Source organism: Pinus tabuliformis, chromosome 9, assembly GCF_031772625.1.
Source record: "Pinus tabuliformis cultivar Carrire ecotype Pingquan chromosome 9, CPIR1, whole genome shotgun sequence".
In the NCBI taxonomy this organism is placed as follows: Eukaryota; Viridiplantae; Streptophyta; class Pinopsida; order Pinales; family Pinaceae; genus Pinus; species Pinus tabuliformis.
In genome coordinates, this window is record NC_142307.1 from 1615756203 (window position 1) to 1615778021 (window position 21819).

The 21819-nt window shown below is 40.6% G+C and overlaps 1 protein-coding gene across 5 annotated transcripts in view; it reads right to left on the reverse strand.

Moving 5' to 3' along the window:
• The window catches only part of LOC149154957 (AUGMIN subunit 3-like), a 690355-nt gene extending 670022 nt beyond the window's left edge, over nucleotides 1–20333 (reverse strand). For all 5 annotated transcript variants that reach the window (XM_089441741.1, XM_089441744.1, XM_089441743.1 and 2 more), the window contains exon 1: nucleotides 20013–20333. In XM_089441741.1, coding sequence (XP_089297867.1) covers nucleotides 20013–20188 — 176 coding nt within the window. In that variant the 5' untranslated portion in view covers nucleotides 20189–20333. The remainder of the gene's footprint in view (nucleotides 1–20012) is intronic.
• Nucleotides 20334–21819: the final 1486 nt, after the last annotated feature.

Below are 21819 nucleotides of genomic sequence, written 5' to 3' on the forward strand. Positions count from 1 at the left end.
AGAAATGTTCAAGGCTCTGTATTCATCAAAAAAGGTTGAAAAACCATCACAATCCACTAAAATCATAAAATAGAAAATTTATCAAGGAGACCATGACATATGTGGGATACACTGCCTAGTTGCCAGGGATGCCTTGGATGAGAACATCCATCCCATTTGCTGGGAGAGAGAATTCTGTTTAACATTGCATGTTATATGGGTAATAGGACCCATTCTCTGCAACCCTCTATATACTAGGTGCCAAATCCACTCCAACTGCATTACATGCTAATGGGAAAAGAGTCATTAGTTACAAATGAAAACTAAGTGTATATGCCGTCCTTTTATCAAAAACAAGAAGGGGATTATGAAGAGGGTTTTGAACAACAAGCACATTGTGCGCGCCCCTTGGTAGGGCAGGTTACACACTACAATTGGCTTGGGTAGAGGAGGGGTGCTGTGTTATTGCAGATCTGTGAACCTCCATTTTCACATATGGAGATCAATCAGCATGATCACAACAATTGCTAGCTAAACAACATAGGACAGATATGTTTTTTGGGTGCAAATCTAAGAACCCCTAATTCTGATTGAAGGAAAAGACCACTGATGTGATTACTAGTAGATTTAATCAATCAGGATTCTTGAGTTTTGGTTTTGGGCAGAATATAGGGCCTTGAAAGCACACATCTATGCAGCTGTCAATCTCACGCATTCGAATGTTAGACCTGAGCCCAATATCCTGAACCATTTTTTCTAAGTGGCAATTTCAATGCCTCTAAGAAGCTGGGAGATTGGGTTTGCCTAATAAGGAGTTTTTTTCATGCAAGGTTTTCAAAGATAGCAATACCGAGATCACTTTCAGGAACCAATGGCAACTCTACCTTTGTCCTGATCAGCTACAGTACACATTTTAAGGAGGCTGTGGCATGTGCAAGTCTTAGTGAATCCTCTCACTTGCTACCCTAGAGGATTTTACCATAAACAAAGCAGCCTCAATCCCTATAATTTCCCTTGCTTATGAGACTTACCAAAAGTGGAATTCTAGCATGGCCATGGACTCGCATCAATGGATTCCTCAAAATTGGAGACCTCAACTAAAAGAAGAATCCTATATCCATCCCTATAATTTGTCATTTTTCATTGTGAAATTTGATTTTACAGGACAGGGAGCGCCTCTTCCACTTTAGCCCCTCATTCTTGGTACATATTAGTTCATCCATAAAACCTCATTTTCCCTCCTTTGATCCTTCTATTGATTCTCTATCTAGCATCTTCAGCTCAAATGTGAGTTAGGATTCCCAACTTGTCACTGTATTTTTGGGTACTTGACCCCCTAGAAACCATTGGAAATGCTCTGCAAAAGTTTTATTTCTACTCCCTGAAAACTCATAAAAGACATATTACATCATATGCAAGGTAGTATGTCAAAATGGACTTCAGAAAAGGCCTGTAATGTCCCAAGGGGATTTTTCGCCCTTCGGGTTTCTTCAATAAATCATTAATAGAAGTATACATTCATAAACAGTATGTAGGCATGAATATAAAGATGCAACAGCAATACAATTCTTCAATGAAATCACAATGACTTAGGGCTGACTGCCCAATGAAACAGTGAATGTATCCAACCAGATTGTTCAGTCAATATTCAACAGTTTAACTGTAGTTTACATTATTTTCAATTCTATGCTACTAGACTAATTAACAGCTATCTAATTAATGACAACTTATCTTTACCACTATCACTTGACTCTGCTAGTACTGACCGGTCTGCTTTGCTATTTAAGCCTTGATTGTGGTATGAGGAGGATTTCTTATTGACTGTTGTGAAACTGTAACCAGGGTTCCGCAAATTTATTCTTCGCTGCAGATCCTCCTTAAGTTGCCTCTGAAACCCTTCAGGAAACCCTGTCTGAAAGCCGCAGAAATAGCTCAGACTGAGTTGGTCGTAGTGCCCAGACGGTCAGCGCAGGAAGCTTACATAGAAGACCTTATCAGTCCATAGGGAACTCGCATGACCTCAGGTTGCTGCAGGAGACTTTGCAGAGAACCCTAGTGCTGACTCAGACTTGTCCTTCCTGGATGGTCACAGCCCTGGGGAATTGAATGCTGCCTCAGAATAGACTTTGATAACTCCACTGCTTTGAACAGTAGGGCAAAGGTGTCCTCTGTTGTGCTTTCCCTGCCTGGAAGGGAACCCGCTGACCAAGTAATTCCAAGGCAAGCAAGCCTCAGATATGCCCTTCACTAGCATGTGCTGCTCCAGTTGGAATATCCACAGACCATTACTGTCCTCGGTGACTTGCAAGATGGCCCTCACCGTACCAGAACAGTGATTCGACGGCTAGTAGACCGCATGGTGTCACAGAAAGACCTCACTTCCTGAAACAGAATTTTTGTGGTGATAGGATACCTTCAAGGAGACCTTTGCTCCACAGAAAAGCCCACAAGAAATCTGTCTTCTTGCTTACCAGACCAGACCCGAGCTGCTCCAAAAGAATATGTTATGCCAGAACAAGGAAAAGAAGGAACTAGCTAGGGTGGGATCACCTCCACCGAAACTAGACAAGGGAAAATAGGGGTCTTAAAACCCTCAGAGCCTCAGGCTCAAGAAAAACAGAGACAATTCAATCCAATTTGATGATGAAAAAGTGATTCCAACTCTTCTTTATTTATAGATTTCCTCATGGGGTTTTCTCCTCCCTAATCAAATGTGAGGAGTTCATGTACAACCCCCAATTTGGGCTTTTTGCCCCAGCTACCCCAAAACTTACCCAATGTTGCCCCAAAACATTGGATAATGGGTTTCTCCCTTTATCAAGGACTATAGCCCAAGGTTACTTGGGAGCGGGAGCGAAAACGGGGAGCAAGAGCGGAAGCAGGTGCGGGAGCGACATTTTCAAAAGCTCCCGGTTTGGGAGCGATTCAGAGAGCGAACTTTTATATAATATATATTTTTTTATATTTTGATGCATATATGTCAACAAAAGCATGAAGAATGGTGAATTACATATAAAAAGCATAAAAACATTGATTGAACCATATAACATCAATCATCTTGAAGCTATAATCTTCATCAACAACGTCCACAAGTTAGTAACATAAAACATATTGAGTCTCATTATTCATCAATCTTAAAGTTTCAAGCTTTCAAAATTCAATATATAACATTTATCATCACTGATCACCAAAGTTGTACTTGTAAGCTAAGTGTAACCATTACAACAAAAAATATCTAACATGAAATGAAACAACTTTCAACTTTCACGAAGCATCATATTCATAATTCATTACCAATGAGTTATAATTGCCAACTTCAAACTTCAAAGTTCAAACTTAAATTGTCATATATTGTTTACAAAAAATATCATAATAAATATGAAAGAGTCAGCAGTTATTAAAACTAGTAGAAAAGAGAAAAGACAAGTAAATCTATTATCTACAGCTTCCTCTTGCCGCCACAAGAAATGTCTAATTTCTAATCAAATCGTGGTATTGGTGGTCTTCTAGGAGTCTCCTCCCGCATAGCCACACAACCAACACCAAAAGGCACATGCGCTCCACGTGAAGATGTAGACGGACGCGGCGACAGCAAAGGAACAATAGTTGGAACTCGAGCATTGGCACTGCTACTAGATCGGGGTTGCATGGTTGTTGTTGCTTCATCATCATCTCTCAAAAGTTTTGCTTCCAATTTCTTCAAGATGTATAGTACCATCCTCCAAATTATCGTCCTCTAGGTGGTTGTCCCAAAATTTATATGTTGGATCCTCATAAGCACGATCACAATAATGACTCAACAACCTCAAGTTGTAGTGCACCTAAACCAAGCTTTCTGCCCGGTTTTCATAGAGTTTGTTTCTTCTCACATTATGTATGAAGTTGTAGCCTGTAGGTGCTCCAACACCTCTCTGTAGAAGTATTTACAACCTATGAGAGAACTTTTTTGCCAATTTTGGTAAAAGTCCCATGCCGCCATATGCTTCTCACCGTGTGAGAGCGTCAAATTTGTCTCTATCTTCCATTGCATGCAAAGAACCAAACAAACTAGTGTAACTAAAGTATCTGCCTAATTCAAGACGCATATTAGCACACTCCTCCCTATCAGGGACTAGCTTGTCTAATGCTTTCATATATCCCTCTTATACCTCTAGATCTGTATGGGGTTTGGCCCTAACCCCACCCCCAGGTGCAGGTTGGCCCAACCAAGATGGAGAGTAGTATATTGGCATAAGGATATACGCCAAGGCATGTAGTGGAACATTAAGTTTATTCCACCATGTACACACACAATTGTGAATCATTGTATACAAGTTGGGATCATCTTCTTGAACAATATCTTTTATTTGCCCCAACATGGTATCCATCTGCTCATACACCTCCCCAATCACTAGTTTATCTGTATCTGCAAAACGAATCATGCTATAAATGGGCTTGGTGAATTGCAATACTTGCCTCACACGTGCCCAAAACAAACCATCAAGAGCGGTCTCCTCCACCTGTTCAAAACCTTGCTTGTCAGTAGCATTTGTAGCCATGTCTTTTAATACCGGCCAGTGTGGACTTGATACCATGCTAGCCAATGACTCTCTTACCTTCAAAAGGCGCCTGAAGGTGAGGTAATAGCTAGCAAATCTAGTCTTCGCAATCTTCAACGGCTCCAATCTTGAGTGACTGCGAAAAAGCCCATCAATATTGTTATGATTTGTAATAAATTTTATCATTTGTTTGCCTCTCTTGTACAAACCACCAATCCATTTGTATTGCTAGTTTTTGTTCTTAATAATATCATGCATCAAAAGGTTCATTGTGTGAACCAAACACCCAGACCAAAATATATTGGGGTATTTTATCCTCAATAATTGCTCCCGCTGCCTTACAATTAGCAGCATTATCAGTGATGACTTGGATGACATTGTATGGCCCAATAAGTTCAATTGTTTCAAGTAATGGTTCTGCAATGTTCATGACAATATTGAACTTCTATGAATAATCATATGCTAAAAGAGAGATGGCACCACTAACAAACACAGCAAGAACACTTATCAATGGCTTGCCTTTTACATTTATCCATCCATCAAATACAATGGACACCTCATGCTCAGTCCAAGAATTTGTCATTCTACTCAAAGAATGTGATATTTTTGCTTTTTCATGATCAAGTCCAACGATTCTAGCCTTGTCAAACCCAGGGCTCTTGTATCCTTTGGGGGCATCATTTATGGCAGAAACCATTTCATGTCAATAAGGTGAGCGAAGAACATTGAATGGTATCCCACATGCATAGAGAAACCGGTAAATTTTTTAATCCACATCATTCCTACACCCTTTGTCAAGGAAATCTGATATGGTCCTACGCCTAAAAGAGATGTTTGTTCTTGTGCCTCCACTCCATATCCACTGCCATGGGAGGATGTTGAAGGAGTTCTTTGTGCATGTGATTGTGAGCTATGTTGAAAGAAACCCTTTGACTTTTTAGATTTGTATTGGGCTTCCTCCTCTTCCCTTATGTATCTAACTTTATCTGTTGCTGACACACTTACACAAGCTTTGATTCCTATTGGTTTATCTCCATCCCATGGCCTTTTCCAATAGAGGTGCCTTCTAGCATGGGTGTAAGAACCTGTGTAAGTTTTGTTGCAATGGTTGCATGTAAATTTAGTGGTTCCACCCCCTTTCCCTGCTTCGGGCCTAGAAACATATTTCCACAATAGGGTTTGGTCTTGTTTAGTTTTTGGGGCCTCATCATGTCCACTCTCTTCCTCCTCACCAAGGTACTCCTCTTTAGGGTTTTCATCAAATCCACTATAACCCACTTCTTCATCCTCTTCTTCATCATGATCAACCCTCCTTCTTCTACTCTCCAACACCATAATAACCAAAAAAGGAACCAACAAGAAGAAAATGCCAAGCCATATAGCCATGATGTTTGAAGTTTTGAGTCTGCAAAAAAATGGAGGAATGGGAATGGGAATGGGAAATAGAGAAAACAAAAAAAATTGGGAGCAAATTGGGAGTGGATTCGTGGGGGGCGCTCCCTCGCAACCCTGCTATAGCCTATGGGGTTGGATAGGCTTTGTTGATTTTTGTAGCTTGGGAGGTACTCCAAGCTTTAAGGATCGAGGGTTTGGAGGACAGAGCTACACAAGTGGCCTTGTGGACTTGAAACCCAAGCTTGGGGTTTGGCACCCATCGATGTTTGGACCAAAACCGTGACGAGATTGCGATATGTGATGGATGAGGATGATAGTATATGTCGAGACGAATCCAACGCATCGAGAATCGTCCAATTCCAAGTTTTCGTTGTTGAGTAATGAATTTTTGAAGATATTGTGTGGGCTTGTGACACAAAGTTAAGGTCAACTTGGTGTTTTAATCACGTTATGACAGTTGGCAAGCCCTCCTGGAAGAATTCGTTGGAGCCCTTGTGTATCTTATAAAGGAGAGTGATGTGAGTCATTTTGTGAAGATCTTGGAGGATAAGAGAGGAACTCGCATTAGGGCAAAGAGGAGGAGAGGAATTTTGTTTTAGGGCTGCAGGTTAGGGCTGATTCCAGCGAAGGAGAAGAGGCTTAGTTCAAGCCTCTTTGTGACTGTTTGGATGCCAAAATAACCTAGCACTAAGGCCGAGTCTTAAGGGCTGTTCTGGACTTGTTTGGGCTGCAATTGAGGTGCTTTGGTGGATGATTATCATCCTTGAAGGAAGTTGCAAACCTGGATTGAAGGCCGCAACCCTAGATAACAGTTGTGAGGGGATGTGGATTTGTTTAGAGAGCTGGAAATAAGCCCAGACTCCAGCATATTAGGGCAGCACATAAGAAAAGGTAGGTCGCAGCAAAACAAGGTGAGTAAAGGTTGTTTTCTATGCTTGGTTATATGTGGGAACCTCTGTTACAAGTAGCCGCAGGGAGCTGTAGCAAACATCCACTGTTTGGATGAGATTTGAGAGACGTGAGCCCTTGTGGAGGAGCCTCTCTCTAGGCAGCAGCATCTAAAAGGTCCAGCGAAGGTAAACAAAGGTGGGGACAGCTTCAATAAGTGTTTTTCTTGTGCGTTGAAGCAGCGCTAAAGTGTTGTAGCAATCTAAGATCCTTGAGAGCCTTGTGGAGGTATCCAAGGTGCCTTGGAAGTCAAGGAAGGTACAACGACTTAGGTGAAACATTTGACAAGGGAAACAGTGGTTTTGGCACTATGGTTTAGGGTTGTTGTGTGTGCCCTAACCAGTCATATACATGCACAGAAATCGAGGGCAAGAGGGCAGCAACAGTATAGTTGTAGATGGTCTCTTGATGATGTGATTTTATGATTGAATTGGTTGATGTTGTTGGACAGGGAGCACAGATCTTGGAGGACTGTTGTAGGACTTTTGGAGGAGACTACAACAGTGTGCTTGCATCCCTTGGCAAGAGAGCAGCAGCAGTATGTTGCAAGTGTTCTCTTGATGATGTCCTCAAAGAGGACTAGTTGTGGAGAAGTTTGTTGGCAGCCATGTGTAAGGGTCTCCATAGGTGTTGGATACCCTAACTAGGCCATTCATGGATTGTTGGAGGGCAGGGTGAGAGTAGACCAAGTATGGATAATGATTGGGCATTTATGGTCTGTTGGAGGACAGCGTGATAGTGCCCAAGTTGAAGCCCAGTGTGCAACACTTTGATGGACAAAAGTAGTTGCTAGAGTGGCAGTTGTTGAGCTCATGGGTTTGATCAACCAGGAGCAATTTGTGCAGCCCTAGACTTGTGTGTGGAGAAGGACTTCTACAGCTGAAGATGGGCAGCCCTCCTAGCTCGTGTTCATTGTGGGAGATGGACATCTTGCAATGATAGGTGGCAGCCCTCCATGCCCTATGTTAGTCTTCTTTGGAGCAGCGCAGGAAGACTATAGTGGGCTGAAGTGCCTAAGTAGCTGAGGAGCAGTAGTTGGTAGTTGAGAGTTGTGAACAACTCTATAGGAGTCTCTATGTGTTGTGGCCTTGATGGACTAAGGCACAACTAGTGAGCAAATTGGATAGTCGAGGTTCAGTGGCCAGATGGACTTGGATCATTGATAGAGGCAGGAGCTGCAGATCGGGAGCCGAAGGACTTGGAGGAGCTGAGAGAGCATGTAACAGCCAAATGGTCAAAGTATCTTGTTGAGGGTAGATTGGTTGTCGATGGACAGACACCAAGCCCCAGTTTTGTATCCTGTACTAGTGGATCTATGAGGGCCATTATCCCTGGTACGAGAGTCCTAGACTATTGTATTATATGTTGATTAATATAACGAAGTTGGGTTGAAAATTGTAAAAAGTTGTCCATATTCTGTGCTCTAGTAAATTTACTGTTGTTTATATTCCGTTGTGCAAAGTAGTATCGTTGAGATTATTGGTTTGGTAGCATTAGATATTTTAAGATTCTATCCTAGACCCAAGATCGTGGAAATTCAACAAGCTATTCCATCCTCCCTTGGCAGTTAATCCATATGGGACATTGTTGGATTTCCATGGCACTAGAGAATCTAGGTTTGGGTCTTACAATCTTTGACACAACCAACTCAAATGCCACAACAATACTACTTTGCACAGCGCAATAAACACAGTAGTAAATCAACTAGTGCACAATAGTGTGACAACCCCATTCCACCACTCCTCTAGTTGGACGGGTTGTTATTGAAAATCCAACCTCTCTGGTTCAGCTAGAGGAATGGGATACCAGTTGTCTATTATTTATTTATTTTTCCATAGACAAATATATATACATATATATAAGTAAAAGTTATGATTGTTGCTAGTTATATTTAATTATAATTATTTAGGTTTAATTATCTTTATTAATATTTATATGTGCCTTATCGCGATTCATATCAATACTTACATTTCTTTAATTTTAATTTAACTAACCCCGCCACTATAACACTGACAATCCCCACCTTGCTATCCTCCTCACCCAATTAGGCTCGGCCACTCGACCCTATCCCTGACCTTTTGTTGATTCGGTGGTTCATGCATCACGTGCTTTCGATCTACAGTTTGCGTCGGTGCTAGTTGCACGACTGTTAACCTAGACAGGGGCCAACACAATAGGGGTTCCAACTCATGGCTCTGGCCCCACATCAGGCAACCCTCGTTTCCTTCGCCAGATCCAACGGACCAAGGAAATTGTGCCACCCCCCGACTCCTTCCTGATGACGCCACGAGAGAGGATAGTCGCAACAGATGGTTGTGGGCCTTGTCTTTGTCCACCCTACAACTGATTAGTCCACGAGGGATGGTCAAGGGTACCCATTCTGGTCAAGTTGCCCTTCCCTCGCCTAATCGCAATAAGGCGTGAAGTGGGTGCGCCAATCAAGACCCTCCACGTCCAGGTCTTCCCTCCGACCAAGAGCATCAGCACATCCGATTAATTTATATGTTGGATCCCTACTCAACTTCGCTGCAACGCAACTTTGCGCCACCCTTGCCCATCGAGCATGGGTTCCTTTGGGCTTTGGTTGCAGAGGCTCTGTCATTGACTGGATCCGCACCAGCCTTTTTCCATGGGCTCTAAGGGTTGCTAGCCCTTACTAGTGCTACCCCTCCTAAGCTTACGACCGAGCTGCTCTTCCCGAGCCCACCAGAGTTGTAAAATACCAAAAGGGCCTTAAGGAGACCAACACTCCTCGATCATCTGCAGGCCAAGGCACACCCTCAAGCCTGCAATGCCATAGCCAGCAGCACTGTGAAGCTTGTTGAAGACCTGCAAGGCTGCAAGAGGCTCTACTGCAAGATCGTGAGTTATAACAGTTTAAAGAGGAAGTCATCCTCGACTTTAACTTCGGCCTCATAAACTGGTGTACAAGCTTGTAACCAGTATATAGTTATACATTCATCGATACATGTATGCACAGGCCCTATCAACAGGCTGCCTTTATTGTAACTCTTATTTTGTAATAAAATGGCTTTGTATGTTGACTACTTGTAACGATAAAATCTAGTTCTTATGAACCATATCGATGCCTTGCTTTGTGCATATTTTTATTGTTTATTATGTGAAAGTTTGGTTCAGTCCTATAGGGACCATTTCTGATACTTTAACCTTTTCCTTAGAATGTTAACCAGTCATGTTCAGCAATGGTACTGTAACTTATTTCAGAGGTATAATAAATTAAACAGAGAAGCATTATACTCTATTCAGCACGTTCATGAGCACCATTCAATCCAGAACACAACACCTATTCATTCATCATATGTGCACCATTCAATCCAAGAATGCAAACACATACTTAATGACATTACAAGCACAAGAACACTTCTCTTATAAAAGTTTGGGCAACTGAGTCTGGGACAAGGACTCTCCACCCAAAGATAGACAGTTGCAACCAAGCTCACTTGCAACTATCACCCCTAAGCCAGATTCAAGAGACTGAGGGGCTTGCTTCGGGGATAAAACACCAACTTCCAACTAAAACAGGGACTCCAAAGGACCTCCCTCCTCCCCTCACCAGCCACTCAGCAGTCAATAAAGCACAAGGAATCCAAAGGTCAGTTGGCTCCACCCCAAAGATATCAAGGGAATCCATAGAGTAACCTCTCCACCCTTAACCAACACACAGTGGTTCCACCCACCTAGGGGAGTCCAGAACCCACTGTAAATCAACAGCAAGAAGGTTTCAGAGGCTCTCCCTCCAGGATTCCAAGGACACAATCATCCACCCGCATCACTAAGGGAATCCAGAGAAAATAATCTCCACCCTCTGGCTTTACAGGGACTTGAGAGGTATTGTTCCTCACCAAGGAGAAACCACCTGTCTACCAACCAAAAATAGTTCACTGTCCTTCTTCTCTCTTCTTGTTGAATGTTGAATCCTGTATGGCTAAACGAGTGAGTGGATAGTTTTGTCTCTCTTGAGTGAATGAGAGAATGAGCATGTCCCCAATGAGATCGAACCCCATCTCTTTTCGTTGTTGTATTCTCTTCTACGTTGGGATTCATTTATGTCCTTACTACCAACACAGTCAGCTTCATTAATTTACTTCTCCTTGCCTTGTAAGTGTTTCTCAAGGCAGCATGGCATGTGTGCTTCCTTGCAGCCCAAATTAATTTCCTAACCAATTCATTAAGGCTCACCAAGAAAAGAAAAAAAAATAAAATATCCAATGTGGGTTATGAATAAAATATTTTAATATGAATTAATATTGATGTATACTTAAATATATATTAATAACAAAAAAAACAGTTTAATGTGCGTTGATAAAACGGCTCAATGCACATGTTATATAATCTCTATATGTTAATTTTAGGTATGTTCTATGCTTAGAGCAATTTATTTCAATTTTCACAGTTAGCTCAATATCTTTTCCAGATTAGCAATCACATCAGCATTAAAGTAAACTGCAAATAGAACATAAACATAAATCGTAGAAGACAAGCCAAGACGAGAGGACACAAGATGTGGCACTAGCCACGGACAAACCCCAATGTGGGGAAACCCTTGATCAATTCTTCTTATATGTTCTTCAATAGTTCAGCAGAAAGAGAGAGAGAGATAGTACGTTTACAACAGAAGTCAACACTTTGACTTATCTAGTTAAGAGCATAGATCATCTCTAAGAAGATGATAAATGAGATTAGTTGAAGACATGTTGCTTCAACTGATTCTCCAAGGTGACTCCTTCACCTGTCGTTGTGTTGTATTTCGTCATCATGTTGCACCTCACCGTGCTGCACCATGCTGCACTCATCATCACTATGTTGCATCTCATAATGCTTCATTAATCATGACTGTACCCATCACCGTACTGCATTATGTGCCATTGTTGTACCATGTTGCCATACTGACCTATGTGATGGCTGCATCTTGCTTGCTTGTTGTCCCTAGTTTGCTTGTTGTCCCTAGCATGCTTGTTGTCCTTTGCATGCTTGTTGTTGCATGCTAGTTTGGCAGTTCCCGGCAGTTCTGGTTTTTGCCCTTTGCGTCAGCTTTCCCGACAATTCCCAGCAGTTCCCGGCGATTCCGGCAATTCTGGCTATTCCCGGCAATTCCCAGCAATTTCAGCTATTCCTGGTAGTTTCGACTTTTCCCGGCAATTCCGGCAATTCCAACTATTGCCGGCAATTCCGACTTTTCTCAGCAGTTCCGGCTTTTTCCAGCAGTGCCGGCTTTTTCCAGCAGTGTCGGCTTTTTCCAGCAGTGCCGGCTTTTCCCGGCAATTCCAGCAGTTCCAGCTTTTCCTGACAGTTCCGGCTTTTCCCGACAGTTCTGGCAATTCCAGCTTCTGCCCTCTGGATTAGGGCAGCGTTATCCATTAAGATCTCTCCTACTAAAACCTAAAGACAAGTAGAGAGGAAGAGATCCCAAGTATGTTGAAATGACTTGAAGGCCACCTCTATTTATACTAAAACGTTGAGCACAAGTGGGGTTTATTTGGTTGTTGGCCGACCTTGACGAATTTTCCCATAACACAAACAAATTCATATCTCCATGAATACTTATCGGAATCGGATGATATTTAGATCAATCCTACACTTCTCGATGAGAGGGATCCAAGAAAAATATCAGCTTCCAGTAATAAGATGACCCACATGGATTTTGGCCCTAGTTATCAATGTTAACACTCCCTCTCAACTGGGGAGAACTCCATCCACTGATCAATATGTCCAACTGTACTATCTCTGCCATCAGTGCCTTGCACTGCTTTACTCTGCTGAACCATGAAGAAGAATTGATCGAGAATGTCTCATACCATTCTCTACTGACCCGAAGTCAGTTTCATCTGAAGAGAGTGTCACATCACTCTTGCTGACCCGAAGTCAGTTTTATTGATCCCAGATCAATATCACAAGAGAGTGTCTCAAACCACTCATATTGATACCAAATCAATGGAGGTCATCCTAGCACAGGGAGTACGGTAGATACAACGATGCGTACATCGATAGTACTACTATGGTCCCTAACCCCATTTCCTTGCTCATTGATCAGATGAGAGGTACTTCCCATGAGTCCCAGAGTGCATGGGTAGGATGCCTCGATAGGAGAACTAATCATCCTGTCCACAGGAGAACGAATCATCCTGCCCATAGTCGCCACGGGAGAACTAATCATCCTGTCCACAGGAGAACGAATCATCCTGCCCATAGTCGCCACGGGAGAACTAATCATCCCGGCCCACAGGAGAACTAATCATCCTGTTTCACAGTTGCCACGAGAGAACTAATCATCCCGGCCCACAGGAGAACTAATCATCCTGTTTCACAGTTGCCACGGGAGAACTAATCATCTCGGCCCACAGGAGAACTAATCATCCTGTTTCACAGTTGCCACGAGAGAACTAATCATCCCGGCCCACAGGAGAACTAATCATCCTGTTCCACAGTCGCCACGGGGTATCACAGGGGAAGGTTGAACCTATCATCCTGTACATAGCGCACCACCAGGGGAGGGTGAGTCGCCCTGTGGTCATATGTTGCTCCAGTAAGTACCCCAAGCCCCCCAAAGCTCCCAAAGCTCAATGCATGCAACATGCAAGACCCTTATAAGAATGTCTTTCAACGAATCCAAGTCATTCGGGAAAGTCACAAATTTGACCTTTTCCCGGGGCTTTGACAAAATGTATGCGACCTGTACATCAGTCCCAATGCGACACAGCCTCCTCGCTCATCGACTTACCATATCTCAGATAAGGCAGTATCTAATGTCTATCTGCTGGAGAAATCATCGAATACGGGATTCCTCAATAATCGAATCCCCCCTCTAGTTGTCATAGAGAATCACAGTGGTATTCATCATGTGTACAAACAGCTCACTTAAGAGCTTCTGCAACCATGCAGCTTCACACGAGATCATACTCGTAGCTATGTATTCGGTGTCGGCGATGCTTATAGCAACCGACTTCTGCTTCCTTCTCATCCAGGATATCGAAGCAGAATCCAAAGAGAACCAGCACTGAGAAGTGCTCTAGTGATCCTCCATACTACCTGCCCAGTCAGCATTCGAATAATCATGCAATTTCATATTTCCGGCAGTGTATCTAATCCATGAGAGATTGTGCCCCGAAGATACCTCAGAAGATTCTTGGCACTAATCCAGTGAGGTTCAACCAAATATGAGCTCAACATGCTAACTACAAAACATATGTTCGAACGGAAGTTCACCAAGAACATCAATGCGAATGAGTTTATGAAACTCAGAGGCATTTCCCAAATCTGGTCCGACATCACTACCATATAACTTCTAAAAGTTAAGATCCACAAGGTAGTCACAGGCTTGCAATTTATCATTCCACATCCGGAATCCAACTCCCTCTTACTTCTTCAAATGAGAGGGTCTGCGCCTGTCAGAAAGAGGCCATCCTCATAAGGTGTTGGCATGAGAGGTCTATCATCCACAACCTTCAAACAATGGTTTGGATCGACTTCACTCTTAGTGAATCTCAGCTTCATCTGACAGCGATCAATCCTCTCATACTACACCCAGGGAGTTTTGCTTCAACCCATAGAGGGCTTTCTTCCACTTGCATACGTGAGATTCCTGATCATCAATCTCAAACCCCTCGGGTTGTTCCAAACCTGTGGACGTGCTACATGATGGGAATGGTCCCCTTGTAAGATTTTCCTTCAGCACATCTCAGACATGTACTTTCATGCTCTTTTTGAATTCAGGCATCCCTGTCACCATCTAACTCACAGACCTCCAGTGCTATGTGTCAATGGACATGGTCCCCAGTGGACTTCCTGCAACTTGATACAACCCTGAACTCAAAAACATCTTTGAAAATTCTATTTCAAACACGTACCTTTCCATCGATGAGTGCCACCCTGTAACCTTTGACTTCCATTCCCGAAATGGACATCAGGTTCTTCTTGCGATCAAGTACATAAAAGAGATTTTGTAAATGAATCGAGTTACCCTCATTCAATTGAGGGGTAACATTCCCTACACCCTTTCTGGGATAGGTGGCATCGGCTCCAAGTATAATCCCATGATTGTTTCCAGCTCTACCAAATTAGAGAGTGCACCCTTCTATCTGATGAAGTGCCTTGAAGCACTACAATCAATAAGCCAGATTCCCAAAGAATCTAAAGGAGAGGGTCAATACAAGATAACGCTTCTTTATCTTATCAAAAACAACATTTGATTCTTCATACCTAGGGTTCCTTGCTTTCTTTGAAGAGTCGGCCATTTCCTTGATGACTTGGATTATCTGTCATTCCTTTGATCATTGAAGATGTACCTGGAATGATTATTATCTTCATCAAGAGATGTATCTTTGCCATTCAGACACTCCTTCGCATAATGGCCGAACTTATTGCAACAAAGGCATCTGCCTTTCCTTACACCCTTAGATCCGGACTTCCCAATGAAGTGATCTTTAGGTAGGCCATCAGAAACTTTTGCTGCGCTATTCTGATAATATTCTCTGCTTAGACTTCACCCTCAGTGAATTTGAAGAGGGATAAGGAATCCACTGATCCTTTTGTCCTTTCCCAACTGTCTTCGGTGATGGCTCTTTCACTCTTGCTTGGGCATTGTCTTCACCTCAGCTCCGATACCATGTTAATTTTAGGTATGTTCTATGCTTAGAGCAATTTATTTCAATTTTCACAGTTAGCTCAATATCTTTTCCAGATTAGCAATCACATCAACATTAAAGTAAACTGCAAATAGAACATAAACATAAATCGCAAAAGACAAGCCAAGACAAGAGGACACAAGATGTGGTGCTAGCCAGGGACAAAACCTAATGTGGGGAAACCCTTGATCAATTCTTCTTATATGTTCTTCAATAGTTCAACAGAAAGAGAGAGATAGTACGTTTACAACAGAAGTCAACACTTTGACTTATCTAGTTAAGAGCATAGATCATCTCTAAGAAGATGATACATGAGATTAGTTGAAGACATGTTGCTTCAACTGATTCTCCAAGGTGACTCCTTCACCTATCGTTGTGTTGCATTTCGTCATCATGTTGCACCTCACTGTGCTACACCATGTTGCACCCATCATCACTATGTTGCATCTCATCATGCTTCATTAATCATGACTGTACCCATCACTGTACTGCATTATGTGCCATTGCTACACCATGTTGCCATACTGACCTACTCGCTGCATCTTGCTTGCTTGTTGTCCCTAACTTGCTTGTTGTCCCTAGCATGCTTGTTGTCCTTTGCATGCTTGTTGTTGCATGCTAGTTTGGCAATTCCCAGCAGTTCTGGCTTCTACCCTCTGCGTCAACTTTCCCAGTTGTTCCCGGTTGTTCCGGCGGTTCCCGCTATTCACGGCAGTTCCGCAATTCCGGCTATTCCAGTTATTCCCGGCAATTCCTGGAAATTTCGGCAATTTCAACAGTTCCGGCTTTTCCCAGTAGTTCCCAGCAGTTCCGGCTTTTCCCGATAGTTCAAGCAGTTCTGGTTTCTCCTGGCAGTTCTAACTTTTCCCGATAGTTCCGGCAGTTCCCGGCAATTCCAGCGGTTCCTGACAGTTCCGGCAGTTCCGGCTTTTCTCGATAGTTCCGGTAGTTCTGGCTTTTCCCGGCAATTCCGGCAGTTCTGGCTTCTGCCCCCTGGATTAGGGAAGTGTTATCCATTAGAATCTCTCCTCCTACTAAAACCCAAAGACAAGTAGAGAGGAAGAGATACCAAGTATGTTGAAATCACTTGAAGGCCACCTCTATTTATACTAAAACATTGAGCACAAGTGGGGTTTATTTGTTTGCTGGCCGACCTTGACGAATTGTCCCATAACACAAATAAATTCATATCTCCATGAATACTTATCAGAATCGGATGATCTTTAGATCCTACACCTCTCAATGAAGGGGATCCAAGAAAAATATTAGCTTCCAGTAATAAGATGACCCACATGGATTTTGGCCCTAGTTGCCAATTTTAACACTATAACACTCAACAATACAATTTAAACAATAAAAAATTACACATTTTTTTTTGCACTCTAAAATAAGTTTGCACCTGAAAAAATTTGATCCCACTCAGTTCATGTTAGATCCGTGGTTAAAATGGATCTATGCTGGTGAAGTAGCACAAATCTATGGGGACCCACTTGAGCAGGAGCAGGAGGCAAAAATCCTGGGGATACACTTGACGGCAGGTCACTGAGTAACACCAGCTTTCAATACAAGAGGCAGATTCATCCAGGGAAGCAATTGCTAAAGAATGAAATGAAATGTTAAGTAGAAGTACAATAAATGAAAATGAAATAGCAGTTAGCACCCTTAAGCAAGATGCATAGTTATCCCTGCCTCCAAAGGCGGATGGGTAGGGTAAATCAATAAACCAGAGAGAGAAAAGAAGGATTCAGATCTATCTGAGATTCTGAATAATAAGTGTCAGCCAGACCAGACAGAGTATCCAAGTCTAATAACAAGGATTGGATTGAAGTGGAGAGGAAAAAGGAAAAGAAAGACAGCAGGTCTGTGAATATGAATATTCGATCAAGAGAAGGAAAGGGTTGATACTCTGTCATGTTCAATTCCTCAAAATTTATAAAAGTTTTGACAATCTACAGTCAACCTGAAGCTTGAGAGGAGTTTGGGTAGGATTAGTATGTTTAGATTTTGAGGAACATTATGGGCTACAAGGCAATCTAAGGCACTCTTTTTGATAAATGTAATTCTTATTAAACCTCTGATCAATAAATTCCTTATTTATTAAGAAAATAAATTGTTAGCAAATGAAAATATTATTTCCTGCTTCATAACAATGAGAGAATTCTACATTGAATTTCTCATGTTCCAGTGTTTCCAGATAATATTGAAACTTAATTTAACAAAGGGTCAGAATTCCACATAAAATATCAACTACAAGAATGACGTAAAAGATAATAGAAGACTGATTCATAATACTCTAATCAGTCTGTTATTTTAATGGCACACATTGGTTTTGTTTGTAGCACCAAAATTTTATACAAAGAAACTGCAACTTTGAAAAGAAAAGATTAAGAGATAAAATCATTTAAAAGAAAAAATTAAGTTCAAATGTTCCCTTTAATATTAACCAATATGAGGCACTGGCAAAGAGATGAAGCACTAGCTGATATCATTATACAGCAAAATGATATTGCCTTGTGCTCCAGAACTATGGGCAAAGGAGAAAAAGCATTAGCAAAGAATTTCTCAAGGCAAAAAATATCTTCCATTAAACCATCACTTGCTTAAGAATGGCAAATGTCTATTTAATCTCGAGTAATGTTAGCAAGATTGAGCATATGATGTCATTCTGCTGGTGTTCTGCCCATATTACCCACAGCATTTTGCATTCTGATATTCTGTCATTCGACAAAATATATGGATGAAAGTACAAATAAAACCTAGGCCATGAAAGAGACATTTCATGCATGAAAGGATAATACCACACATTGCACTTGAGCATTTGCATCTACCCATTTAATTGGCATGAGTTGCATGTATACCAGGGAATTGTTTCCTAATCACACAGGCTTGATTGGGGTTTACAGCATCAGGTACTTACTACTGAAAAGGGGCACTCCGCGAGGACACCTCTGCTACCCAAAAAAAAAAGCAGCAAGATGAACATCATAAATTATGGCAATAACATACACGTAGTATCATAACCAATATTTCAAAGAGTCACAGAAAATGGGGAGGAAATGTTTTGAAAGAAAATTTCACAAATTATCCAGTAAAATCCAAACACAACCACAGGCCCCTGGTATGAGAATAATCTAACTGAGCAGGCCAATATTGTACATGTCAAAGATAAGGCCAATCACAAAACAGTCTCTTATAGCCACTGGCGCCCCAAAAAGAGTAACCATGGGGCCCTGCAACAATTATGACAGGAATCTAATCAATCTTTATGGCACGAATTGACGTCTTGTCAATTGGGTCTTGATATGATGGTAGATCCACCAAGGTTCCAATTAGTTAGAGGCATGTTTAGCCCCTCCCATCCACGAAGTTTCGAATTACCTAGAGGCACGTTTAGACTCTCAGAAGCCCCTCAGAGACAACCTCACAAATTATCCAGTAAAATCCAAAGACAACCACCGCACCCTGGTATGATAATTATCTAACTATAATTATACTGAGCAGACCAATATTGTATATCCAAATGAGAAGGCCAATCACAAAACAGTCTCTTATTGACACTAACACCCTAAAAAGAGTAACCAAAGAACCCAATAACATTTATTACAGGGATCTAACCAAACTCGAATTATGGCACGAATTAATCATTTCTGGACTGAAATAGGGTATGGAAATTGACGTCTGGTCAATCCGGTCTTTATATGAACCGAGGTTCGAATTCCCTGGAGGCACATTTGGCCCCTCCCATCCGCCAAGGTTCGAAACCCCTAGAGGCACGGTTAGCCCCTCAGAGACCGTTCTGCCGGTGCGAGTGGATCATTTGATTCGGCAACCAATATTTACAGTGTTATTGACCCATTCATGTGCGGGGATGTGTATGCCTACCGCTGGATAATGTACTTGCCTAAATCCAAGCGTGGCATATACAGCCCCGCCCATAGCACAGTAAATATTGCTTGCCATTTGATTCAGTTAGATTTAGCAGCGAGACCAGGCGAATTTGGCAAAATGGATAACCCCAACCGGAGAATAGAGGCTGCATTTCACTGTAACACCCATTCCATTGCAATACTTCCAGCTCGGGAAAACATCTTGTAAAAAAACAAAAGAAAAAAAAAATAAAGAACATTGTTGTCTGGTTGGAGATCAGTCCTAGTGCTCAGCATTTTATATCACATTGCTCTAGAAAGACTTTCCAGACATTAGAGATTTGTCTCTAAGCTAATAACAGGGCGGAATTGCAAGCAACCAGATTTGGAAAACTCTATTTCTGATTTAGACTTTGAATTTACAATGATGCATTTTAATGATGTTCTGCTCGAATATGTTCTACACCTAGGTTGGAATCAAGCGAGAACAGAACAATCTGCGTGGGATTTCGCGAACATTATTTCACATTAATTCCCAATTCGCAATGAAACAACTCCACGCTCGGAATCACAGCCATAAACTATGCATATCTTCATTGATTTCACCACTGTTACTGGATACTGGAAGAAATGAAAAAACTTACTGGGCGACCTCGAGGGGCGACAGAACATTAGAAGGGCGGAGGTTTGAGCAGAGCCAATCGAGTAGAGGTCGAGCCTCCTCGTATTGAAAAGGCCATTCGAAACTATCAGGATCCAAACCCTCATAATCCTCATACCCCAATTCCCCTAACAGACTGCAAAGCCTCGCGCCGCTCATTGTTTCCTCGCCACCTCCTTCACTGAACAACTCTATTCTAACCTATTGCTGCTCCATCAATGAGTAAATTGATCGCTGATTTTGCGCTGGTAAGTGACCAGTCGTTGTCTCGACCGCTCAATTTTTTCGAATTCGGGTGGTTTTGAAAAACTAATAAGAAAAAATGAAAAATATATTAGTTTTTTTTTTTATATATATTTTTCACATGTCTCCAAATTTATATAATTTGTATTGGGAGTGGATGTGAAGACGATTAGTTAGAAACCTTTAAACTACAATTGAGAAATTAGACTTATATCTAAAAGTTTAAATGGATATATGGTTTATTTGTAATTCATGTGGTTAATGTGTTATTTTATAAAAAGATGCTTAAGAATGTGTTTTTTTATTAAAACTCTTATATAAAGTGAAAAAAATGGTTTAAAAAATATTAGAAAAATAAGTAATATCAAATAAAATTATTTTTAAATAAAAAAGTGTAATAGATATTATTATTGTAAAATTAATTTAGATTCAATTTAATTCGGATATCCCAAGTGTCAAAAGGATTTAATCTTTTTTCATTCTAAAAATGTTTAGATTTCAAGAGATTTGATTTTTTTGGGGCTAAATAAATCTGAAATTAAGATAAATCTAGATTAGTTTTATAATTAATTATAATTATTAATTTTGTATTTTATATTTAATTTTAATTTTAATTTGATGTAATTTGACTAAGTCTAAATGTTTTAGTATAAGTATCATTATTAATTTTGTTGTTTTTATTTTTTTGACAGAGTCAAAGTGCTTATGAAACATTATAACATCTCTATATATTTGGTTGGAGAACACCTTTTTAAGCGATTATTTTTAACCTTTTATTATTTTTTAATTGAACCCCCATATAAATATTTACAAACATTTACACCAATACAACATCTCCCCATAACTTTTTGCTTTTAGGTTTAGTTTAAAAAATGTTATAAAATCAATTTAAAATAAAATATTTTGATTTTGAAATGAGCTATGTTTTTTTGGTAGGTGGTATTGTAACAAAGTCTATTTACAATTTAATAATATCCATGATAAAAGGGTGGTGAATATCCACGGTGGAGATGCTATTATATTGTATGTTTTTTTTGGTAAGTATTAAGTTTTAATTTAAAATTTGTTATAAAACTAATTAAAATTTATATATATATATGGGGAAATGAATTATGCTTTTTGGGTATGTAATATTGATAAAATATATATATATATATATATGGGGAAATGAATTATGCTTTTTGGGTATGTAATATTGATAAGCCATGGTATTGCTAAATCTTGGTATGTTGTAAATATTAAAATTTTATGGGCTTATTAATTAAATTTAAATATGGTTAAGAAATCATTATTTTAATTTATATGGTAAAATAGATGTTAATTTATAACTAGTATTTATATGTTATATTTTAATATGATATATATAATTTTCTTTTATCTAAAAAGTTGCTCGTAGTTTTATTAATAAAAGTAAAACTATAATACAAAAATTTGAATTTAAAATTTTTTTACGTGCCTACACATCTACCCTATATTGGGTTGTAGAGTGCCTCTCAACGCAAATAAAAACAATTATGTCCAAATTAAAGAAAAAACACACAAAGACA